General features: G+C 41.5%; 2 protein-coding genes across 2 annotated transcripts in view; one reads left to right on the forward strand and one right to left on the reverse strand.

Moving 5' to 3' along the window:
* Window positions 1–11: 11 nt before the first annotated feature.
* alpha-Man-Ib (alpha-Mannosidase class I b) lies at window positions 12–3727 on the forward strand. Its single transcript, XM_068300172.1, has 6 exons — window positions 12–348; window positions 452–754; window positions 1058–1553; window positions 1611–1951; window positions 2019–2206; window positions 2274–3727. Exons 1-6 carry the CDS (start codon window positions 283–285, stop codon window positions 2926–2928), a joined length of 2049 nt encoding a protein of 682 aa, XP_068156273.1. The 5' UTR covers window positions 12–282; the 3' UTR covers window positions 2929–3727.
* A 635-nt stretch (window positions 3728–4362) lies between these two features.
* Bicra (BRD4 interacting chromatin remodeling complex associated protein) overlaps window positions 4363–25288 on the reverse strand; it is a 36320-nt gene continuing 15394 nt past the window's right edge. Inside the window, 10 exon segments of the mRNA XM_068300170.1 lie at window positions 4363–9144; window positions 9207–9345; window positions 9405–9503; window positions 9622–10607; window positions 10609–12131; window positions 12203–14106; window positions 14108–15648; window positions 15650–15886; window positions 15953–16213; window positions 16289–16452. Of these exon segments, the coding sequence (XP_068156271.1) occupies window positions 6583–9144; window positions 9207–9345; window positions 9405–9503; window positions 9622–10607; window positions 10609–12131; window positions 12203–14106; window positions 14108–15648; window positions 15650–15886; window positions 15953–16213; window positions 16289–16452 (9416 nt within the window). The 3' untranslated portion in view covers window positions 4363–6582.

Genomic DNA, 25288 nt, shown 5'->3' on the forward strand with positions numbered 1-25288 from the left:
CCCTAGCTATCGATAAGTTTATCGACTGCCGTAAAAAAAAGAAGGAATTTAATAAAATTATCTCAATCCAAATTATTTTGTATATGCTTTGTTTAAACCATGTGAAGATATTGAAACAAAAACAGAACCACATGTTTTAGTTAGTTATCGCGACGTCATCCACTTCTGCCGTAGTCGTTCATTGATTTTTATGTTGGTGTTTTTGTAACTTCAATACCAAATAAGATCGCAAAAATTTATACATAAGTTTCCTTTGGCTGTCTTATCCTTAATTTAAATATAATGGAAAATGATCATATTATTACATTGCCCTCCGGCGATGATCGAGCGCGAAAGAGTTTACGGCGGGTAATAACAACATGTTCTTTTATACCAAAAATTAATGTACAAAGTATTGGAGCATTGACACATTTGCATACATAATTTAAATTTATATTTCATGCCTAATTAGACTTGGAATCAGCTGCCGCGTTGTCAACGCAATCTTATTATCTTGGCCATAATGGCATTTTGTCTGATGATTCTGCTATATTTGCCGGGCGATCAATTAATACGCGATACTGATGGGCAAAACAAGCCAGCTCCCCAACCTTTGCATAGGGATAAGATGCCACTAAATCCACATCATCATCCCAATATTAATAAGGGTACACAGTCACAAGTGGTGACAGAAACACCTGTTATCAAAAATCGTCTGGCAGATAATGTAATAAATCAGAATTCGGTCGACGGCGATGACGGCGCCAATGATAAGGTAAGAGCCACACACTTCAGTTTATTGGGCATTAATTTAATTTTCATTTAAACGATGGCAATAAAGATAAGATACGGTGCTAATTAACATGACAGGTAGCGTATACAAGTCTTAGAAATGGGAGCCCAGCAAATACCAACTAATTCTTAATCATTTTTGAATCACCAAAAAAATTAATCTCCCGAGAGTCATGGGGCAAAAAATAATACGTGGCCCTATAAATATTAAAGCAACAAATATTGCAATGTTTACATCTTGTGTGCTCTCATATCAATATTAGTTTGTCTGTTTTTCTGTTTGCAGTTAAATGATCAAGTGGCTTATGGCGAACCTAATTCAGCTGAGAATGTTGTTAGACTGCCGGAGACAAACGCCGCCGCTATTGTCGCTTCCGCTGATAATGATAATGATGATGGCACAATGCTGGACAATGGAGCCGATGAAACAAATAATGTTGACAGCGAATTTGTGGAAAAACAAGATCAGAAAGTTACAACTTTAAATGATCAACTCAACGAGGCGATTCAGCATCCTTTGAGGTTAGGTGGTGTAAGTATTGCTGAGCACTTGCGAAAAATTCAACCTCTCTTGGCCAAGGAACAACACTTCCATGGGGCATCTAATGAGCGTCAATCCGCGGTGGTGGCCGCCTTTAAACATTCGTGGGCTGGTTACAAGAAGTACGCCTGGGGCCATGATAATCTCAAGCCAGTTTCGCAATCTTCACACGAATGGTTTGGACTGGGTCTGAGCATTGTCGATTCCCTGGACACCATGTACATAATGGGCCTGGATGAGGGTAAGTTCGCTGCCGTAAAAATTTAAAACTATTGTGCTAAACATTTAGTCATTGCAGAATTTAAGGAAGCCAGAGATTGGGTGGAAAATTCCCTAAAATTTAACACCAATCGGGAGGTGAATCTCTTTGAAGCTACCATAAGAGTCTTGGGTGGTTTACTTTCGGCCTATCACTTAAGTGGCGATAAGATGTTTCTTGTTAAATCTGCCGAACTGGGCAATCGGTTATTGCCTGCCTTTCTCTCGCCATCCGGCATACCATATTCGGATGTAAATCTTGGAGATTTGACGGCTCATTCGCCAAAATGGTCACCGGACAGTTCAACGAGTGAAGTCACAACAATACAATTGGAGTTCCGTGATCTTAGTCGATCGACGAATGTATCGATTTATGAACGCGTAAGTCCAAAGCATGCCAAATTTTGAACAATCCTTATACTAATCTTGAGAGTCTCACGAATTTCAGATGGCCAGCGGTGTGAATGAGAAACTACATTCACTAGACAAGACGCACGGATTGGTGCCCATATTTATTAATGCAAATACTGGCACGTTTCGTAACTATGCCACCATTTCATTGGGAGCCCGTGGTGATTCATATTACGAATATTTGCTAAAGCAATGGATTCAAACAGGTCGCAAGGATAACGATAAGTAAGTCACCTGCAAAAGGTCACCTCATTTGGGCCATATGTAATATGTTTTTTAATGGTCTCCGCAGTCTCATCTTGGATTACATGCAGGCCATAGATGGCGTACTTACCCAATTAATGCGGCGAACTCCACGGGAACATTGGGTTTACATTGGCGAATTGATAAATGGAAAGAATTTCAAACCAAAAATGGATCATTTAACTTGCTACTTGCCAGGCACACTGCTATTGGGTCATCAAAATGGCATGCCGGACTCCCATTTAATATTAGCCAAGGATTTAATGGATACCTGCTATCAGACTTACACTAAACATCCAACCCACTTAGCACCAGAGATCACATACTTTGCAACAACCGATAAAGATGAGCAAGACATGTACGTGAAGCCCAACGATGCCCATAATCTGCTGCGTCCCGAGTTTATCGAGAGTTTATATTATTTCTACGCTTTAACTGGTAATCGAACTTATCAGGATATGGGATGGCTTATCTTTCAGGCTTTCGAAACGCACGCCAAGGTTGAAGCTGGTTACACGTCTCTGGGCAATGTAAAAAATACCCAGAATACGCGGATGCGTGATCTAATGGAAAGTTTTTGGATGAGTGAGACTTTGAAATATTTCTATCTGTTGTTCAGTGATAATCGCAAAGAAATCGATCTGGAACAATGGGTATTCAATTCGGAAGGTCATCCACTACCAGTTTACCCGACAGCATCGTGATCCTTGTCAATGCTTTAACATTTGCGCAACTGAGTTGTGTCACTCTCAATTGGAATTCAATATCAAAACATCTTGATATTAAGTGTTGCAGCATTCACTTGCAATAATATTTATTTCTTCTTTTACTTAAAGTGTAGCGCAAAAGCCAAAAACTACGCTAAGCTAGAATTGCTTAGGATTAGTATGTAAACCGAAGCGAAGCAATGCACTTCCCAATCTCAACACACCTACACACTCACACACACCCATACATACACACACACACACACACACACTCACCGGTCTACTTACTATATGATATTTGTACTGATAGCTGTTATTAATTTGTAATTATTTATTTTCATATGCTAAGATCAATGTGTAGCATGTTTTTTCTTACTGTCTTGAGACGGTGTTGTTAGTTTCATCTCATTAGTTGTAATGTAGTAGTTTTCTGTTTTTAATGGCTTTTAGACACGGATATTATAATTTTTTAATTATAGCTGCACATTCAACTAGTTTATGTATAATGGAAACATTATTAAACAAAATCGAATAACAAGAATCAAATATGTAATGAACTAAACCCAATTCTAGTTTGGGACTAACAAATTGGTATTGTACAACATGAACTTTTTTCGTGTAAAATATGTATGAACACTTTGTAATGTTTCGAAAATTTCAAAAATACACACATGATCGGTGGAGTTATCTTTAGATCAATTAAACATAAATGCAATTTGTAAATGTTCAATATGTCTACTTCTTGAAGTAGGTGTGATTTCTACCAACTTGATAATAAAAATCATTAAGTAAAATATATGCCATATAAATTATTTCAATAATAATGAGATTTTTCGTAACTTAGTGCAATTTGGGACTTTAGAAAAATTACAAGTCCAAATAAGAGAAAATTCAATCATTTTGCGAACGATGTGAGTCGATTGAGGAGATCTCCGCGCGGAGATATGTCGTTTTTCTAACGGCGGAGATATGACGTTTTGAAACGACATATCTCCGCGCAGATTCCCGGCGTTTTACAACGACATATCTCCGCCGTTAAAAATGCGACATATCTCCAGCAGAAAAATGTACTGGGCGGAGATATGTCGCTATGCCATTTGAAGGCTCTTTGTTTAGTACCATCGATACATATATGTATGTACATGTAATGGTCCTGTTGCCTGTTACTTAAAAATTCCCACACTCTTCTTCCCATTCAAACGTCCTTTGGATCTGATTGCATTTTTGTTTTTATTCACTTTCTCATTTTTTTTTTTTTTTTAATTTTTGGGTATTGTTTGTTGCCTTTTTCAGTGAGATTTATGTTTCTTTGTTGTTTTTCTTCGTTTGTTATTATTTAATTTACTTAATGTTTATGACGACTATGAATGGATGGGCTTAATAAACTATGAAATATTAAACTTGATCGATATTTCTTTATTTATTTATTAGTTTTTCGTTTTTGCTTGAATTTTGTTGTTTTCTTTAATGCAGATGATACATTGTAATTAAAACTCGCAATGTTTCATTTTAAAAATCTTTAGGTTTTGTTTTTTTAAATTACATTTAGACACATTTAGCAGAACAATTTTATTTACGATGACATTGTATATATTGGAGTATGGAAACAGGATTGGGTTAGGTTGGGGAAGGAGGCCTTCGATTATCCCACATTCAATTACAATTTTGATTTTATTTTGAAATACAACTTAAAACAACCGGCATTAAGGGTTTTTTTTTTGTTATCAATTAAATTTTATTCAGTTTTCGGTCGCTAACTTAATTTATGCTATTTTATATGTTTATTTTTTTTACATAAAACCTTTATTTGTCTTTGAATAATAACTAGAAAGTGGTGCATGCTTCCATTGGACAGGTATAATATGGAGAAGGGTGAGGGAAACGGGAGATGGACATGCAAATAGACACCAAAACGAATATGATTTCGTATCATATCATTGGGTTCATCATGGAATTTGGCGGTGGCCTGAATAAGTTAAGCACGCATCTTGCTTACAGACAACACCTAATACAAATGTGGTAGTAGTGGTAGTAATAGTACGTACGTATCGTAGTAGGTGTGTTTTAGTGGTGGTATTGAAGTATTAGTTAGTATTTCAATTGGTTGCTCAATTAATACATCATAAAGGACACTATTCTCTGTCTGTATGTCTGTCTCTCATACTTTCTTTCTCTCTCTATCTATCTTTGTGGCTGTCTGTATGTCGGTCGGTCTACACAATTCACAATTCATTTGGATAAAGTTTGTAGTTTTTATTTAATTTAAGATTTTGTTTTACGTTTGTATTTTGTTTTTTGTTGTTGTTTTTTTTTTTTTTTTTTTTTTTTTTTTTGTTTACAAGCTAATCAGACATCTATATATATTTAAAACGTGGCACAAATCACAAGTCAGATTTGTCGCAAGATCAAGATACAATTGATACGATTCGTTATGTATAAGATATTACATTAAATTTAATAATTTATAAATGGTTTAAACTAAATTGGCTAAAATTGTGATTTTTGAACTGCTTTTGGTTTGCTTCGTAGTTGTGTTTTGTTTGCCATTGTTGTTTTGCTACTCATCTTCCTAAATCCCTAAGATCATTTCGTATTAGATGATACTGATGATACCGAAATACATATCTACGAGATGTAGATATATCTATGTGTATCTTTGAATTGAGCACGTTTAATGATTAATTTTTGTTTCATTCTTTCATTTCTTTGCTGTTGTAATATCAGTAGAAGAAGAAGAAGCAGTCAGTTGTAAAGCGCTTTAAATCATAGTGTTGTTGTTGTGTGTGTATTACCTTTTTTTTACAATAAAAATGCTTAGCAGTTAGGGAAAATTTCTAATTCAAAGAAATATTATTTACAATCTGTCTCCTTTTCTGCTGTTGCCTGTTTGCTTGGCCTTGGCTTCCTGTAGCATTATTATTATAATATCTCAGACGCATGCCTCTGTCCGAGAATATAATTTAACAAAATTGGCAACACGATTTATTTATTTTGCTTTTGTATGAGAGTGTAAAAACTTAATTATTTTATGAATTATATCGTACAACCAATTTTTTTTCATTTTGCGCGTTCTATTTTGAATAAATTTTCTAACTTCACTTAGTTGTTATTGTAGCTACATCATTGTTTATCCTTTACATTATTAGTTTCTCAATTTTAGTGGTGGCATTAAATGCCATTCGTCGTTTCATGATCAATTCTTCAAGGTTCAATTGTTATTTTTTTATTATTGTTATAGTAGAAAATTTGCCCCTAGTTACTTGTTCCATTGATGAATCTTTTCCAATCTATTCGTTTGTTTATGTTAACAAGCAGCACTTGACAAAATATTGTCGTTTTTTAACTTTACAAGCAGCACTTGAAAAATATTGTTTCGTATTCAAGTTTACATACATTGGACTAAACACAAAAAAGTAGTAAAATATACAAACAAGAAATAAAAAACAATTCATGCTACGGGTATCTTAACTTAGGATCTAATAATGTTGTACAGATCAGGATAAATAGTATATACTATGCACGTAAATGGAACTCATCTTATTTAGTACTGGGTATACGGAGGTATGGGGGGATGGGTGGGTTAGTGACATCAACTAAAATGAACTAAAAATAGGCTCCTGTACAATTGGCAGTTCTTGCTGCTGCTGCTGCTCATAATGTGGTTGCATTGAACTCAAGTATGAGACTATTGGAAACACTTTCGGCTGCTGCCGTGACTGGCCCAAGTCAAGAGGTCATTATTGACTTGACCGGATCATCTAGTCCGGCACCCACGCAACTAAAATCATTCATCTGTCCCATATGCTGAGCCTGCGCTTGGCTTAGACTCTGCTGTTGGTGATGATGATGATGATGCTGCTGCAGATGTTGCTGCTGCTGCTGGCTAACATTGTGGTTCTGTAGTAATTGATGATGATGATGATCTAGAAGGAGATTGCCACTGTTGTCGGTCACCGCCGATGCAGCTGAACCAGCGCCGCTTATCAGACAATCACCAATTTCATCGCCCAACGGACGCCGACGTGTACCACCAACCTGCTGCTGTTCCTGTTGCTGCTGCTGTTGTTGCTGGCAACTAGGCAAATTGGCCGCTTGACGTTGATCATCTAGAATGCTGTCACCCAGAAATGAACCCAACGAGAATTGCAACGAATCGCCGCTGTTCTGGAGATTAAGTATGCTATCGATGGCACTGGCCACATGGCGACTAATGTCATCGTCATATTCTCCGGTGACTACAGATGTTCCGCCCATGTGATTAACATGCATTTGCTGTTGTTGATGATGTTGTTGTTGTTGCTGGTGCTGTTGTTGCTGAATTTGTTGTTGCATATTATGTTGTTGGTAATGATGTTCTTGCTGCTGTTGCTGTTGTTGCTGCTGCTGTGGATTCATCATACTTGTATATGCCTGATGATTGGCAAAACTATGTTGCTGTTGCTGCTGTTGTTGTTGTTGTTGCTGCTGCTGTTGTTGCTGCTGTTGATCCATCCAGCTGGCTGATCCATTGACAGCAGCCAGACCATCATGTAAGCCAAGCATTTCAGTATCCATGAGACCATGTTGCGCCACTTGAACATGTTGCTGCGACGACATGGGCGATGATGAGGTTGACGATGCTGTGCACAGACGTTTGCTGCTATTATCATCCTCCAAATCACTGCTGGAGCCTCCCATCAATTGGCTATCCCAGTGTCGTTTGCGTGACTCACTGCCATTAACTACCAATAGATTCTGTGACTGGCTTTCGGCAGTGCTGGTGCTACTAGTCATAAAGTCACTGTAATGAGCCTCCATGCTTTGCATCCAACGCGGATTATTATTGCAATTGAGTTCAATGTGATGTTGTTGTTGTTGTTGCTGCACAACAACAGTTTGTGCCTGTTGTGTGGCATACTGTTGCTGTTGTTGTTGCTGCTGCTGCTGCTGCTGTTGTGGCTGCTGCATAAATCCCGCATCTGGTGCCCACATATTTAACTTAGTTTTATGATTAGTTGTTGGCGATTTGGAGTCTCCGAATATCTCATCCAAATTGGATTCAATATCATGTGTATCGCTACTGTTCTTTACATCCAAATGAACAGGCGATTCTCCAAACATAGCCTCCAGTCGGGTCTCCACAGATTTCTGAACATCAGAGTCACTGTTGAAGAACTCACTGATGGCCGGATGTTGATTTGGTTGCTCTGTTTCCACCATAGCCACCACAGGTTGTTGTCGCTGCCCACTGCACGATGAGTTTTTCGCCGAATTGTTGGTGGCCACATTGTGCTCACTACTGGCACAGCTGCTGTTGTTGCTGCTGCTAATGCTCTGATTGCTTTTATCAATGCAGCCATTGGGAAAGAGATCGGCCATGTGATTGTTGGCATTCTCGAGAAAGTGTTGTTGTTGAGCTTGCTGCTGCTGTGGTGGCTGCTGCTGACCATGTTGCGGAAGTGCCGTATGTTGTCCATTATGTTGGGGCAAGGGCTCATGGTTCATCAGATTGAGCTCATTTTGCAAGCAATACCAGCCATCCTCTTGATCGACATTTGCTACCTCATTTGTTTTGATATGTGCTTGTTGGTGGTGCTGCTGCTGATGTTGTTCTTGTTGTTGTATCTGCTGCTGCTGCTGCTCTTGACTCTGTGATTGCTGTTGTGGCTGGGTCTGAGGTTGAGTCTGATCTATCATTGCTTTCTCACCATAGCAATTATCATCGTCCAGTTTATGTTCTACCTTTTTCATGATGAAACTGGGCGTCAGTTCGGATTCAATATCAAAATTGTCAAAGTCCTTTTTGATATATTTAGTTTGGGCCTTGTTTGAGGGTTGATCTCGTTCTTTCTTCACAATTGTATCTTGGATTTCGGTTTTATTTTCTTCTACCTTCAGTGGCTGATTTTGCTGCGATGGTGCGGGTTGCTGTTGCTGCTTGTTATAGGCTGTATTCACATCGGCGCTATTCTTTAGCAAATCAAATTTATCCACTACGCCGCCATCAGAAGAGGTAGATGAATTAACAGCTGGTCTATCTTCTGGCTCTAATTTTATTTCCTCTTTCACTTTGGCATCTAATGCAGGAATATCCAAAGAGCTTACTGTCGCCTCATTGGCCTGCACCACTTCTTTCAACTGTTGATTGAAATCCTTTATGTCATTGATTTCACCTTTCAGATCGTCAATCATTAATTGCTGCATCTGCAGCAATTCAGAAGTGCGATGAGGTAACTGTGAGGAGAATGTTTTTCTTATAATCAATTTTCTTTAAGCTCTTGTTGCGGTTGACTTACAGTTGATTCCTGATAGAGTATTTCTTGGAATTTTCCATTGAGCTCGCGGAATTTATCTTGGAAACCAACAGCCGTAGCCTCGAACAATTCATCTTCATCAGAGGGCAAGTCCACATCGTTTTCGTGCATGCAATGGTATCTGTATATACAAATAGTTATACATTTTTTTTCAAGTCATATTTTTATTGTTTAACTAACCTTATTAAGCGTTTGACAGCCTCATCCTTAGTACGGAATGGTTTCACATAGTCTGGCTTAAGGCAGCTCTCTTGATCCACCTCCAGTTGTCGCACAAATCTGTAGAAGAAAATTCTATTAGTGTTGTCTACTTTAAAGCCTAATGGAAATCTGTTGCTCCAAGTGTCTCATTTTATTGGAGGCTCGTTAAATGGGCATTTTTCAACCAACTACTCACAAGGAGAGGCGTGCAATTTTTGGCTTCGGTGTGGGCAACTCATCGGGCTTGCCTGGCATGTAAATGGGCACCGTTGGTAATGAGGGCATTAAATTGCTTAGTCCAGGAGGAAGTAAAGTTGATGTTGCTGCTGTTGTATTGCACACTACTGCGGGCGTCATGGGTGGTGTTGGAGCTGGAGCTGCAACTGCTGTTGGTGGTGGCGGAGGCGGTGGCAAAAGCTGTGTTTGCTGTTGTATAGGTTGTTGTTGTTGTTGCTGATGTATGGCCTGTTGTATTGTTGGTTGTTGTTGTGGTTGCAATGGCGGCATGGGTAACAAATTGCCAACAGACATTGCTGTGTTGTTGCTGACATTATTGCTGCTGTTGTTATTGTTGCTGCTGCTGTTACTGCTATTGGCCATTAGATTGCTGGACGAACTGGCAAATATAAGCGGCGGTGGTCCACTTTTATTATTGATAAGAGGCGGTTGTTGTTGCTGATGTTGTTGCACCACTGGCAACAAGTTAATTTTCTGCGGCAATACAGTGAGAGCTCCATTGGGTTGTTGTTGCTGTTGCTGTGCAGTTGCCGAATTGAGTTTATTGCGTTGAACATTAATGTCCTTGGATTTCAGTTGCTGCTGGTGTTGACCCAAATTTGCAGAAGTTGTGGCTTTCTGTTGTACCAATTTCTGTTTATTGATCTGCTGCTGCTGGTGTTGCATGGGATAGATGTGTATCCGTTGGGCGGCATTTTGCTGCTGTTGCTGTACATTGACTACTGTTGCCGCTGTTCCGGCTGATCCAGCGATTGTCGTGGTCGTTGTTGTGGAATGATTATTAGGCTGCACCACATTGGCTGGTATCACAATTGCATTACCAATTGTTTTCACTTGTGTTTCACTGGATATTTGCTGCTGTTGCTGCTGCTGTTGGATCATCAGACTGAAGCTACCATTTCCATTGGGTGTCGGCAATATGCCCTCTGGCGTGGGGACTTCTTTTGCCAGAGGCCAAAATACGATGTTGCTCAGCAAAGAGTCGCTGGAGGGCTACATTTATCTCGGCATCGGTCATGGGTTTGTTATATGCAGCAATGACATTTGCATCCATGTCCGGAAATGATGTGGATAAGGTTGGCAGAAATGATTTATTTTGCAGCTTGATGTTGAGAAATTGTATCTGCATCTGGACTTGCTTCAGCACCTGTTGCATTTGAGCAGTTACTTGAATAGCTTGAACACGGGAAACAGTACTCAGTTGTTGTTGTTGCTTGGGAGGTTGTTGCTGCTGTTGAGCTGGCAACACCTGCAAATGAGTCACAGTAGGTGCTGGAGGAGTTGGAATCGTCGCTGTAGGAGCAGTACTAACCACCGCCACGGTCGATCCCGATGCAGTAGTAAGTGTCGTATTAAAGTTAATTCGTTGCTGCTGGTGTAACCCTATAGAAATGGGTTGCTGCTGCTGCTGCTGTTGTTGTTGCATGGGCGCTGTCACTCCGATTAGTTTTGTACCACTTGTCGTCTGAAATGGCTGAATACTGCTACTCATTGTGGTTGTTGTTGTCGTCGTGGTCTGACTGGAAGCGGAGCTTCCCACTACAATCATATGTTTGCCACTAGCCACATTGGGTTGGACAATTTGCACAGGATTGTTGTTGGGTTTCTGCGATAATGGGTCCAATTTGGGCATTGGCTTAACCACACTGGCATTCTTAAGATTGGCCAATTCAGCGGCTGTTGATGTTGCTTTAGGTTTACGCACCGGTTTCTTCTTGACCACAGCTCCAGTGGTGCTGGTGGCGGCACCAGCTCCCGTCGTTCCACCAGCTGCAGAATTCTTTGCTCCAACGGGCTCCAACTTTGCTTTACTTTGATCAATTATGGGAGCCACATTGGCCACCTGTTTGGTCACTGTCGTCGTGGTAGTGCTGGTGCTTGTCGTCAGTGTCGTCGTTGCTGTCGTCGTAATGGCCAGTTGTCCATTACTTATCGGCTGTACGGGGTGAACAATCTGCTGCTGCGGTGGTTGAGGCCGCAAAGGAATCGTCAGCGTTGTCGTCGTCGTGCCGGCCGCAGTAGATGTCTGTGGTGTGGGCAGCGGATTAACGTCATTAAAGTGCAATTGGCCGAGTTGTAGGCACTGAGCCAGTTGCTGGGCATTAATGCCCGCTGGAGCTATTAACAGACGTTCGGTGGGTCCAATAGATGCTGCTGTCTGGCCAGCACTCATGGCGGTTATTTGATTCGTCACACTATTTAGGCAAAACAGTTGCTGTGTACTCGGATCAATGGGAGGCAAAGCAATATATCGCTGTTGTCCATTGCTGACAATCGGTGCTGTCTGTGTGGTCTGTGGCACTTGTGCCGTTTGCTGTTGCTGCGGCTGCTGCTGGACAACCACTTGTGATGTCAGCGGTAATTGGGGAAAAGTTAAGGTGGCTTCATTAGCCTTGATGGACATGGCCGGTGCCTTTATGGTGGTGGTGCCCGAAGGATGCACAGTAGTTGACATCCTTCCATTAGCCACTGTAAGCGAACACAAGACAACATTTTCAAATTAATGCTTTTGTTATTACACTACTAAGTGTTAAACTTACCCTTCATTTCAATCTTTGGTGCTGGGCTAACTTTAGGCAACTGCTGCAGGACTGGTTGGGCCTGTATTGTCTGTGGCTGTTGAGGCTGTTGCGGTGGAGATATCGCCTGAACTATTGGCTTATTCGGATCTGCCCGTGTCGGTTCATTGATAATGGTTACATTGGGCAGAGCGCCTTTCAGCAGCGCCTGCAATATCAATTGCGATTGATGATCTTGCGGATTGTTGGGATCATGTCGTAAAATCAATCGTTCGCAATGCTCCGAGACGGCCAAAGTAAGGCTTCCAGTTAGTTGTGGCACCAAAGCAGCTGCCGTGGCTGGTGACCCCACCGATATGGATAAATTTCCTGGCATTCCCGTTAATTGCGGAGGCAACATGGCAGTCGGTGCAGGAGCAGGACCCGAAATCGGAGCTGTCAGTGGTGCGGAAGGCGGTGTTGCTTGGGGAATGGCGACCAATTGCATCTGACGGCCGTCATTGGACAACTTGATGGCTGTAGTTGACGATGGCTCGACACCACCACCACTGCCACCTGCGGATGCAGTTGGTGTTGGCTGGAACACCAACTGTGTAGTCGTCTGTTGTGGCTGAGGCGGATTCGTTGTTGCAATTGGTGTTCCGGGTGTACCGCCCATTACAGTGGCACCCGGTGGCAGGATGGGCATGATTTGAATCTTATTCTCAACGGCACTGCTAATCGGCAGGGTTGGCTGATGATGATTCTGCACTTGGGAAATCTGAATATTTCCTATCTGACTGGGCACTGCGGTTGGGTTATTTGTGGCCAGTCCATGGGCCAGCATCAGAGTGGAACTCGGAGTGGTGCTGGTACTTACTGGAGCTGGTGCTACCGGAGTAGTTAATGTGATGGTATTCACAGTGCCATTCCCAGTGCTAGCTGATATAACGGCTGCGGCGGAGGTGTGGATGTTACTACTATTGATGGTTGTGGTCGTAGTTGGCGTTGCTGGATTAATGCTCATCGCAGTTGGCTGAGTACTAATGGTTTCCGTTTTTTTGGTATTTCTTCTTACGGCGGGTTTTCTACGTGGCTTCACTGCAGCCGTCGTCGATGCAACAGGGACAGGAGGAGCAGCTGCCGCTAAAGCCGTTGGCTGAGGCGTCGGCAGGCTAATGCTTATCGTTGGCGTTCCTCCTGTCGTCTGGAGCGTGCTTGTGGTGGTAATTTTTGCTGCTGCTGCTGCGGCAGCTGCCGCCGCCGCCTGTTGAGCTAAATGTTGTTGAGCCTGTTTCTGTATCTCCTCGGCTGTAGGCAAGCGTGGTGTCGATAGGGTATACGGTGGTAAAGTTGTAGCCGCTCCCACTGTGGAGGTGGAGGATGATGTGGCATTCGCTTCGTTTGGATCAATCTTAATTAGGATATTTGGTATTTCGGTGGCTTCGTTGGGCGGCTGTGTATGCGACGGCTGTGGCGCTGGTATTGTCAATGTAAATGGAAGACCATCGCTGCCGTTTTGGTGCGGTATAGAGATCATGATATTGTTGGAGCTAGAAGCTACTGCTGCGGGCACTGCTGCGGCGTTGACTGGAACTTGGGCAGTCGCTGACGCTGTTACCGTTTCATCTGCTGTGCAACTAGACGCCACCAGACCTGTGCCATCCAGACCGTAATCCTCGTCATCATCGTCGTCGCCGGTGATTCCGCAAAATTTCATCACATCGCCGAGATCAAGTTTGCCATTGCTGGCACGTTGGATATGCGTTGGAGGTGGTGAGGGGGATTTTGCTCGCTGCAGCATCGTGGTTATTGATGTGGGTGTGGGCGTGGCCGATATGGCTATCTTTTGCGGTGTCGCTATGGACGACGACGTCGATATAATTTGAGGTGACTGTATCGTGTTCGTGGAAACTACCTGTGCCGCCGGTGGCTTTTTCTTGCGGGGGGCGTGGCTTCTTTTTTGCTTCAACTGGCGGCGGCGGCGGCTGCTGTTGCTGGGCCTGCTGCACCTGGGATTGCGTCTGCTGCAGCTGATGTTCCAATTGCTGAATCTGTGCCTGTTGCTGCTGTTGTTGCTGCTGCTGCAACTGTATCGTCGCCATGGCAGCTTGTTGTTGATGTTGCTGCTGTTGCAGGACCGGTACCGGCGTGGATTGCCGCAGTGGCTCCGGCGTCACAGCTACCGGAACATGCGCTGGCGATGATTGAGTAAATAACTCCGCTGTGGTTGTACCACCTCCGATTCCAGTGCTTGGAGCCTGTGGCGCTTGAAAGGCAGTGGCAATCTGTTGGATATGGGCTCCATTTAACTGATTCAGATTAATGGTGGCCCCGCCTAAGCTCTGCTGCAGATGAGCCGGCAGCTGGGAGATCGCTGTCAACCCATTCGGCATTTGAATCTGGGCAGCTGCCAGCTGCAGATTCTGCAACTGGGCCGCTACACTCTGCCCCAGGAGCTGGGTATTGATGGTTGCCGTCGTAGCGAACGGCTGAGATCGTGGCGCCTGCGCCTGTGCTAGAGCCGCGTGAAGGCCACTCAACTGGGTGCCCGTCTTGATGGCGTTTTGGAATTGACCGGCCGATGCAGCAGTCTGCTGAATGAGGTTTGCCTGCGAGGACACGAGGAAAGTGGGCGCGGCAGCCAGCTGCATGGTAGCCCCATTTGTGCCTACGATTCGGAGCAGCTGCTGCTGCGCCGGCTGAGAGAGTTGTGCTTGGCCCCGAGGATTCTGAATGACCAGCGAGGGTGTCGCTGTCAATTGCGGTGTGGGTGGGCGCAAGATAAGCTGCACTCCCTGTGGATTTTGTTGAACCAGTACAGGCATTTGGTTCAGCAGCAACTGCTGCGGCTGAGCACTTGTCGCCGGGAGTAAAATCTGTTGTTGCTGTTGGGATGCATTGGTCGCCTGATTGCCGGCGGCATTGGACGTGACATGTTGAGGTGACTGCGAGATTTGCGGTTTAGTTTTGGCCTGCTGCTGTTGTTGAATCGACTGCGTCGTTAGCTCCTGTTGCGGCTTGGGCAGGATCTGTTGTGGCGTTTTGCTTGATTTTGTCGTGGTGGTACCGGTGGTGGATGTGGTGGGCAGTGCAATTGTCGCCGTATTGGTGATAAAACGCTGCTGCTGCTGTTGGTGTTGTTGTGGGTGATGTTGCTGCTGCTGTTGCTGTGCTTGTTGTTGCAATTGAGGCTGCGGGGCAGTGGCTATAATCTGACCTTGGGGTCCCTGAATAAACTGAAACACTTGCTGAGGCTGCTGCGGATGCTGTTGCTGCTGTAATTGTTGGGTTGTGCCGCCCGTTATTGTGAATTGTTGTGGCAACATCTGCACGGTTTGTGGTGGTTGCGGCGTTGGTGGCTTAATAGCTGCTGCTGTTATCGAGCTACTCGGACTTGGTATGGGACTATCTGCTATCAGTGGACTACTGCTCTGATAGTGATGGAACTGCTGCTGTTGCTGTTGGCTCACCAATGTGGTCTGCGCGGCGGCTTTTTTTCGCTTGACCTTTTGGGCTACAAGCCACATTTGCTGTCGCAAACGATGTGGCCGGCCCCCCATAGCCGCCGGCTACTGTCGTTGTCGATATCGAAGTGGGAGCTGCAGCGTTGCTGCTAAAGATTTGATGTGTCAACTGCGGGGGGTGATGAAGTTGCTGTTGCTGCTGCTGTTGCAGCAGCAACTGTTGCTGGCTGTTGTTGTTGGCTCGTTTATTATTACCCTTCTGGAAACATATAGATTCAAATTATTAATATTATTATCATAAATACATTTAGTTGATTGAGTTTACCTTGTTTAGTTGTATATTATTAGAACCCACAAGAGTGGCATTTAGCTCACTGCCAATTGCATTGCCAACTCCCGCACCCGCATTGCCGGCACCTGTTGTTGTAGCTATCAGACCACCACCAGTTGTCACGCCAATAACCGTGGTGGCTGCCGCCGGCGATTGAGAGGGACTTGGCTGAAAGACCACTGTACCAGCATTCGGACTGCCATTGGTGAACTGATGTATAGATTGTCGCCTGCCAGGCGTCGCCGCCTTGCGGTCCTATTTGTTGAAAATATCCAAATTATTGAAATATACTGATCCTGTTTAATGGACAGAACTGCTAATTAAACTTACGTGTTCCTGTGGATTGCTGGTAACGTTCAATTGATTGCCACCGGCTACGAGCACCACATCCTGTGGAAACGGTGAGAGCGAGGGTGATGGTTGCAGACGTGGGCTAGCTGAGATCGATGGTGATGGACTGGGCGTCAGAAACGGACCCGGAGGAGACAATATTCCTATTAAAAATAATAAATAGAAAACATGAAAATATAAATCAAGAAGGACAATGGATTGGCCTGGGGCAAAACGTAAAATCTGTGAAGACTTGTGATGTTTTTCTTTGGTGTCGGAATTATTATGATTATTTAAAGAACAAAGGGATATTAACCCTCTAAAGTAGTTAACAACTTGTTGTACAATTGTTGTTGGAAAAGTAAACATAAATTGCCATTAGACTTGAGAAGAATTCCCTTATTTTCAATTTATAGAGAACTGTTTCAAATAGATGAAGCCAGCATTGGCATTACTATTAAAATTCATAAACTAGAATTTCAAAAATTTCCATCATTGCTTTTACCTTTAATTAAACAAATTCAGTAACTATCGAAGGTACAGTTAGTTAGTAGATGAAATGAAAAACCTCAACAGCAGAAAATTTGAGGGGAATGAAAAACTGAAGCACAAATTGACGCTGACGGCGACGACGACGAAGTTTCAACCGAACGGCGAAGAGACGTAGAAGAGGGGGTGTTGCTGGTCCGTACTTTTGGCTGCTGACATGGATACATGTCGACGACGAGATGATTGTACAGATGGATGGATGTATGGTTCGCTTGCTATGGTTTTGGCCTGCTGCCTGCCTGCTTGATGGCCATTTACTTGAGTGTCTGTGCGCAAAAAATTACACAGACACACACACACACATACACACTTGCAGTGGCAGTGGCGTTGGCGGTAACCGGAAGGATTCAGGAGGGGAAAAGGGAGGCAAAAAGCAAGAGAGCGAAGAGTAGTAGATCACGTTATTTTGCATTTTATGCAGAAGCCAAACGCCAGTTGTCCGCGGCGCGAGATGAATCCTATTTACAAGGCACACAAACAACTGTGCAACTGTGTGTATATACATGCATACACACTCACACACACAAACACAGAAAGATGCACTTCCAACAGTTCTCAGTGCATGTCAAAGTCAGTAGATATTTTGTCGGACGAAAAAAAAAAGGTAGAAAAAAAACGTTGTCTCTTTTTCACTCTTTCTTCCTCACTATCCCAACTTTGGCAACAACTTCTGTAGCCTTTTATGACATTCTTCTCCCCCACATCCATCGTCTCGCTAGTTTTAGTTACCTTTGAAGGCAATTTACCTTTGAATTAAGCCAAATCTAGTTGCAGCACTTGCACTAATGGATCAACTCCTAATTAAAAATGGGTCTCACCTTAACAAAATTGATTATCGAAGAAATTCGAACAAATTTTACTTTGAAGCTAATCTCAGTAAGATCAATAAACAAGACAAATGTGATTTATAAATATTATGAAACTTCATATTTTAAACTAGCAATAAGTAAACTTGTCTTTCATTTGTATATCAGTTGCCATTTCTATTTATTTAATGATATTTGCATATAAGGAGAAGAAATAAAGAGGAGAGAACCAAGCGTCATAATCATGTCGTTTGAGTTAAGAACACTCAAGTTCCCAGCTTTCAGTCGACTCGGTTGTTGTTGTCCTTTCCTCTAGTAAATTTTATGTCAAAGAGAAGAGAGCGAAAAATAATAATATTTATTTATATGCGAACACACACACACACAAATACACATGCGAAAGGGGGTGGAGTGGAAGAGAAACTGTGGGCATAGGACACTCTAGAGACGACAACAGAGCCTCCAACATCGTTGCCGTTGGCTACAAGACAACGGGAAGAGAGAGGTAGAGTGCGGAGTGTTGGCGGGAGAAAAGTGAGCCCCACCTTATGCTTTCGCATATATTTTATGTATCAGTGTATGTGTGTGTGTATGCGTTTGTCTTTGTTGTTTCATTTATTTGGTTGACTGGTATGACCTCAGCTTGGAGTCCCAATCCCTCCCCTCTTCTCGTTTCATCCCGTCGGTTTATGTCGCGTTCTGTTCTGTTCTATTCTACCGTCTGTCTGTCTGACTGGCGCTGCCAGAGAGGACTACTCTGCTAAGTAGAAGTTGTGCTAGAAGCGCCGCCGTTTTGAAGTTTTCATCCTTTGTGTGTGTGTGTTGGCGAAAGGGAGGCAGGGGGATGTGGGTGAGTAGTCAGTCTGGCCTGGCCTGGCCTGGCTGCTGCTGCTCTGTTCATTCTATTGTCACATTTTGCAACAATAGCAGCCGTGCGCGAATCGGACTTTAAAAAGGATCCGAGTAAACGACTAACAACAACTACAATAACAAGGAGTCCTCCTGCTCGCTTGCCTTTCGCATTGGTATATGAACTGTTGATGGTGTTATGGTGATATGTCGGTGCTGCTACGGCCTCCTGACTACATACTTACATTCATATATATATATATGTATATACATACAGCCTCTTAACCACCACCCCAAACCAAACCAAACCAAGTCAACCCACTTTATCCCCTTCTTGCCCAGTCGGTACGCGTTTATAAGTAGAAGCATATATAAAAAATGTTTGTGAAAAAAGAAACAATGCCCAAGCTGCAGGCGGCAGGAGGAACGGGCAAACGGAAGGCACATAAGACAGAGAGCTAGAAGCTTCTGGGCTCCTCGTGGAGCGGATAAAAATGAAATAAAAATCGATAAGTAAAGACACGTTTGTATATGTACATATGTGTGTATAGATGAATGTGATGGTGCCATCTTCTCCTCGCAACATGCATCATGACCAGAGAGTTGAGCTTAAGTGGAAAGTATATGAGGAGAGAGAGAGAGATGTATGAAGAAGACGAACCACGGTGGCAGAAATGATTTTGCTACATGATTGCATGTACACACACTCACACATATGCAAAAGTATGTTTATCTTTAGGGATGTCTGTTTAGTTCTTAATTTTCTGGGAAACGTGCTCAACATCAAATCGAATTACTGACAGTATGCTATACCTTTAATATGTTTTCTGATCTTCTGGCAATGTAAAGGTCTATCTCATTAGGACGAACCGTTAATTAACCAATATGAATACCTACAAATAAGCAACAACAAGATCTGAAACTTGTAGGATACACATGTACATATATGTATATGCCCTAACTATTTTGTTCGACTTGAAGTGTATATGCAATATTCAATTAGTTAAAACCGTTTCCGTTTGCAGGTGGAAAATGCAATTTCAATAATCGACACATGGTCAATTAGAATAATGCCTCTACCTTGCACCACCACCATCAGCTGACGAGAGACCAAAGAAAACCAAAACATACCCCGTCATGGCCACAGTTGCCCCTCTCCATCCACCAATTGCACACTTCGCGCCACTTGAAACAATTACGTTAAACGCAGGTGAATGAAATATTTATTAATCGGTCATAGAGCGAACATGACAGACAGACAAATAGCGTTATATGTCTATATGTATATACATACATACATATGTACATACATGTTTATGTATATGTACATATATCCATCCAATTAATCGATCGAAATGCTAATAGGTATCGCAAACCAAACTATTAAATGCAAACTAATCGACTTACTGGTAAAAATATATTATTTTACAGCTAGAATTCATATCGTACTCTGTGCTAATCCATATTCTTGCACTATTCAAACTAAATCGGATTTTATTGTTTTAACCTCATTAGGTTATATTGCATAAGATATTCCTAAAGTCTTGCAATATATCAAAAATCGGACATTTAGCAAAAGAATTAATCTTAAAAACTCTTAAAATAATGACATAGATTTTATGTAAGTCTAGATCTTAGGGCATTATGTACTTGAGGTCTCTATATATATAACTAAATATTATATTATTTTGTAAATATTCTTGATCTCATGTATTATTATTTAATCATGTGTTTACAAATTCAAATTCAAAAGAATTTACTTGAGACTAAGGTTGTAAATAATTGCCCTGTCTAACTACTTAGTACAAGATTAACTCCCAAGTTCAAATTGAAAAAAAGTTTCCATTTGTGTAATATGTTTGGAGAAGAAAAAGGACCTGTCAACAATTTGAAACTAGTACAGATTGACTTTTTGTCGCTTTGTTTGTGTGTGTTGTGGTTTCGGTGGTTTTACATAAACTAAAATGTGCGGTTTAAATTAAACCACATTTTTGGAATTGGTTTTTGCGACGATGACGGCAAACTCTTTATTCAAATGCAATCAACAGGAATTGGTAAGTATAGAAGTCGAAGGGGAGTGGAAAGCATATGCTGTATGTGTGTAGTGTGTGAGAAAAGTTTTCTTTGTGCTTGGATTTTTTCTTTGCTTTTTTTCGGTCAAAGGTAAAAATGAAACGAAAAATGTATCTATATCTCTATTTGTTTTGCTTTTCCGAATGGTGAGAAGGCGGCAGTCTATAGGTAGATAGGTGGGTGGGTGGTTGACAAGGTTGGGAGGTTCAAGTTGGTAGCTGGCAGGTCACACGAGCGCGCATTTCTTCACAATTTACGTAGTCATCGTTGTCGATATGTTGGTGTTAGTGTGTGTGTGTATCTCACTCTATATTGATGTATCTGTATGTGTAGTATGGCCCAAAGACGTGCGCTTTACACTTCTGCGCCCCAAAACGAGCCACAGCTACAAACAACAACAACAACAGTGGCCAAACATCATTTTGCACGCGTGCTCTTTTAGTGCTATTCTGTAAGGGGGCCACAACACACAGAGCATTCGGTATATATATGTATATATTCGTGAGGGTGGAGGGGTTTGGGGACTGTGGGTGGTTAGAGGGCGCCTTGAGAGGCATCTTTTAGATACTCACTAAATATTTGCGGATAAATGGTGAAAATTTTGACTGCTTTTTATACACTTTTCTACAAGAGAAATTAAATGAATTTTTATTCAGTCGTCGCACTTGAACTCTGTTGTGGCTCATTAACACAAGAGAGAGATACACGGAAAAAGGACGATATCCAAATTAAGTTATTGAACTTTTGATTATGATTGCCTTCACACAATCAATTTCAAAACACTAAAGCACACACTCACACTCAAACACACCGAACGCACCGAGGAGCACCGTAGTAGTTGATTAATTTTTATTTACTGTCGATGATAAAAACGTTGTGTGCGTGGCGGCGGCAAGGACCGACAAACAGGACACGAAATTCATTGCGACCCCGGCACGTACATACGTAAGACTAGTCGTCGCGCCTCGAATTGCACTCAACATTTTTATATCCCCAACAAATACACATATATATGTATGTATGTACATATAGATACTCGTATTCCTCCAACCAACTCGGCGATGTTCGCGTTTCTTGTTCTCGTTCTCAGTCTCATTCTCGTCCTGCTTCGCCCGCCAAGAATGGAACGAAAACAACAGAGCGCGCGGCGTTGGTGGCAAAAAATAATGCGAGAGCAGCGAGCGCCAGAAAAAAATAGAGTGAGAGAGAGAAAGAGGGCAAACAACGAAACGAAACATCAAGAAAAAATCGAAACCAAGTGGCAAGACAGAAACAGGCTTAGGAGACGTGTGTGGTACACCAAACACGTAAAATCACTTAGTCCGAAGCCAGAGAGAGGGAGAGTAAGAAAGGACATTCGTCCAGTGTTGCCACATAGGTATAAGTATGACTACATTGATAATGATAAAAATGGCCAATTATTCAGCATAACAGGTGGTGGGTGGATGCTAGATAACCACTTATGGGCTAATTAAAAAGGCTAATCTATCAAATTGTCCCAAGAAATATTATCTGACATTAAGATTTAACATACGCGAGGCATAATGTTATTATTAATATTCATCCCAACACAGAACATACATACATACATATGTTTACATGTGATTTCACTAGTTAAGCATAAAGAATTAATACTTCTTTTTCCTAAGTTAATAAATTTGCTAATTTAATTTCAAAAATTACTATTCTAGCAATTCTTGGTAATTTTAAACGATATATGTAAGTATTTATTAATTCATGAACCTTGAAACGCCATCTGACGGTGATAATTGACATTTTTTAAGGTTGCCAACAGAAAAAAAAAATACATAAATGCCTTACTAAATATAACATAAAAAAATACAAAAACTGTCAACCAAAACACGTGAAATATAGCTAGATAAGAGAGTAAAAACTCTCTCTCCCTTGCGCTCTCCAAACAGAGAGAATGAGAGAAAGACTCTCGTATTCATGTGCGCATCCACCACCACAAAGTATCCCCATTTTCTTCCTCTTTTTCTCCATCTTCTACTACTACTACTACTAAAATAATAATAATAATAAAAGCAACAAAAACAACCCTCGAAAATTTGTATACAGAAATAATAATAACAACACCAATATGAACACAAGACAAAGGCAACTGACAAATCAAAATATGGATATGGATTATTATTCCACACAAAAGAAAATCCGTAAAACGAGAACGAAAAACAAAAATGGGGCACACACACTCATACACAACACACACACAAGTAGCAGACATGGCTAAGCAGCAGCAAGACAATGAGATATTTATGAGAGGAAGAGATGCCAATATGAAGAAGAGAGATAAAAAGAGAGTACAAGCTAAATGAAGTTGCTGCCTGCTGCTAAAAGCAATTTGCATTCTGTAAACACTTTCAAAGAAAACCTGTTACTAATGGGCACCTGCTCCCTCCCTTCCCCGCCACAATATTCTCCTTTCTCATCGCATAAAATCGCACCTTTGGTGTCTTCTTTATTTCACACTTGATTTGAGTCTCATTTGAAGTATAAAAAAACAAAAGATTATTTCTGATTGAATGTTCTTCCATATGCAGAGTAAATATTCCAACGCCATTCAATCAAAATGCAATTAACACACTCACGTGTGTGTGTGTGAGCCCACTAATACATATGCACAAGATACAAGATAAACTATCTCAATAAAGTCAATAAAAACAACACAGCATGAAAACCTAAATAAAAGTATTCTCCCATCACACACACACACACATATAAACACATACAAGCGCACCTTGATTACAGTTGTTGTTGTTGTTGTGGTTGCTCTGTTAAATGGAGATAAAGATATGTGTATTTGGTATACAAGCAGATATGTGTATCTTGTAGATACGTTTAAGAGTATCAAAAGAGACAACAAAATATGTTAGTTGTTGTTGTTCTGCTGTTGCTGTGATGATGATGACGGTGCAGTCAAAGTGTTACATGTCAGACAAGACATAGAAACAGAGAGGGAGAGAGAGAGAGAGAATGGCATTCAAAGTTATGACACAACTGTTCATTGTGGAACAGTAGCACAACTGAGAGGATGCGAATTCGATTTGCTTGATAATAATTTAATATCGATGCGTATACGTAATATATTAAAACTTAAGGTTGATTAGATTCCTGTTCGCACAGGTAGAAAGAAAACTTCAAGTGTAAAGACTACGTACATCCTTTTTGCATAAATGTTAAACAAAATCATACTCACTAAGAGTGGGGGAAATGGACTGATCTCGACTGATCTGGACTAATATCCAGACGAAGTTTTCTAAAATGGATTTACCTTTCTTCTGAGTATTTAGACATTAAAATTATCAGTAAATACTTAGCAACAGCAGATGGACTGTAAATGAAACCTTTTCTTACAAAGGACAATCCAATCCAACCAGGACATTGCCTCATCCCAAAAGAAAAGAGATTTATGCTAATTTAGTTTAACTTATAAGAATTGTTATGCAATTGAGATTTCCTGTTTAAGTGCAATTAAAAATTAACTTGAAATCAAATTGTAAAGATTGACAGCATTAGGATGAGAGGGTTTGTCTGACCATAGAAACTGCATTCACGCACAAGTCCATTTGTAGAGGCACATATGTTTCTACATAAAAGGGCCACCGAGTCGTCGTCGTCATCGTCGTTATACAGTTCCAGTTTTTACTAAACTGGCGGAGCAATCCATTTGTCGACTAATTGACATACATCAGAACCCAGTGAAGTGTGTGTGTGTGTGTGTGTGTGTGTGTGTATGTGCTTAAAACGCAATGAGAAATTATATTTTTAGCTTGTGACTGGAACTGAAACTGGGACTGGCCTGGTCTGGCTCGATCTCCCCCGTCTGGCTGTCTGGCAAAACGACAACGAATCAAAACGTGAACACTTTATTAAAGTGGATTGTAAAAAGAGGGGGATAGAGGCAAACAACAAATCGGCAGCCTGGGTTGGATAGCATTCAAATCAAAAAAAACTCTTATAAGAAAAGTAACAGTGAACACTCGTTACAGCCGATTGTTTGTTCCATTTAACAACTATTTATAGATATTGCTAGATGATGTACTTTGAATTTCAGTGAGCCGCATATCCGATCACTATTACTTGACTTTCCTTCATAAGTGTTGTCATATGTCAGCGTATAGGATGTCAGGAGGACAGGAACACTGTGCAACAAATTTGAAGAGAAAAACTAAATGTGTAGATATTTTTGTTGCCGTCATGACTTGAATTGATGTTCCTTAAAAATGAAACATTGGAAGGAATTGAAATCTGTGAATCTCTACGATTTGACTATACTAGATCATGGCTATAAAAAATGTGTTGCCATTAAACTAAAAAAGATATAAACTGTTGGATAGTGTAATTAGTCGTCTCTTGAGTGACAACAGTGGGGTGCCCGACTCCCATTTCCCACACTTCTTTAAAGTATGCTTGCAATGTCGTCTTCTTCTTGATTTATCCCACTCAGTGGGGATAAGCGGAGGTATGTTTCTATGTACAATTGCATATTCCCACCTCTCCCCAACCTCTCACCTCTCTCTCTCTCTGAGACTCCTTTGCATCCCCTCCACTCGAACTACTGTTCGTCTGTTGCCGTCTGCAGCTGTCTGCATTAATTAATTCTCTGGATGCATATACACACACAGAGAGAGAAGAGTCCTTTTCCATCTAAATGGATAGACATTGCATTTGGTTTGTGTATGAGTGCATTGGTTGTGTAATA

The sequence above is a fragment of the Drosophila tropicalis genome, unplaced genomic scaffold (assembly GCF_018151085.1).
Source record: "Drosophila tropicalis isolate 14030-0801.00 unplaced genomic scaffold, ASM1815108v1 contig_878, whole genome shotgun sequence".
Classification (NCBI taxonomy): Eukaryota; Metazoa; Arthropoda; class Insecta; order Diptera; family Drosophilidae; genus Drosophila; species Drosophila tropicalis.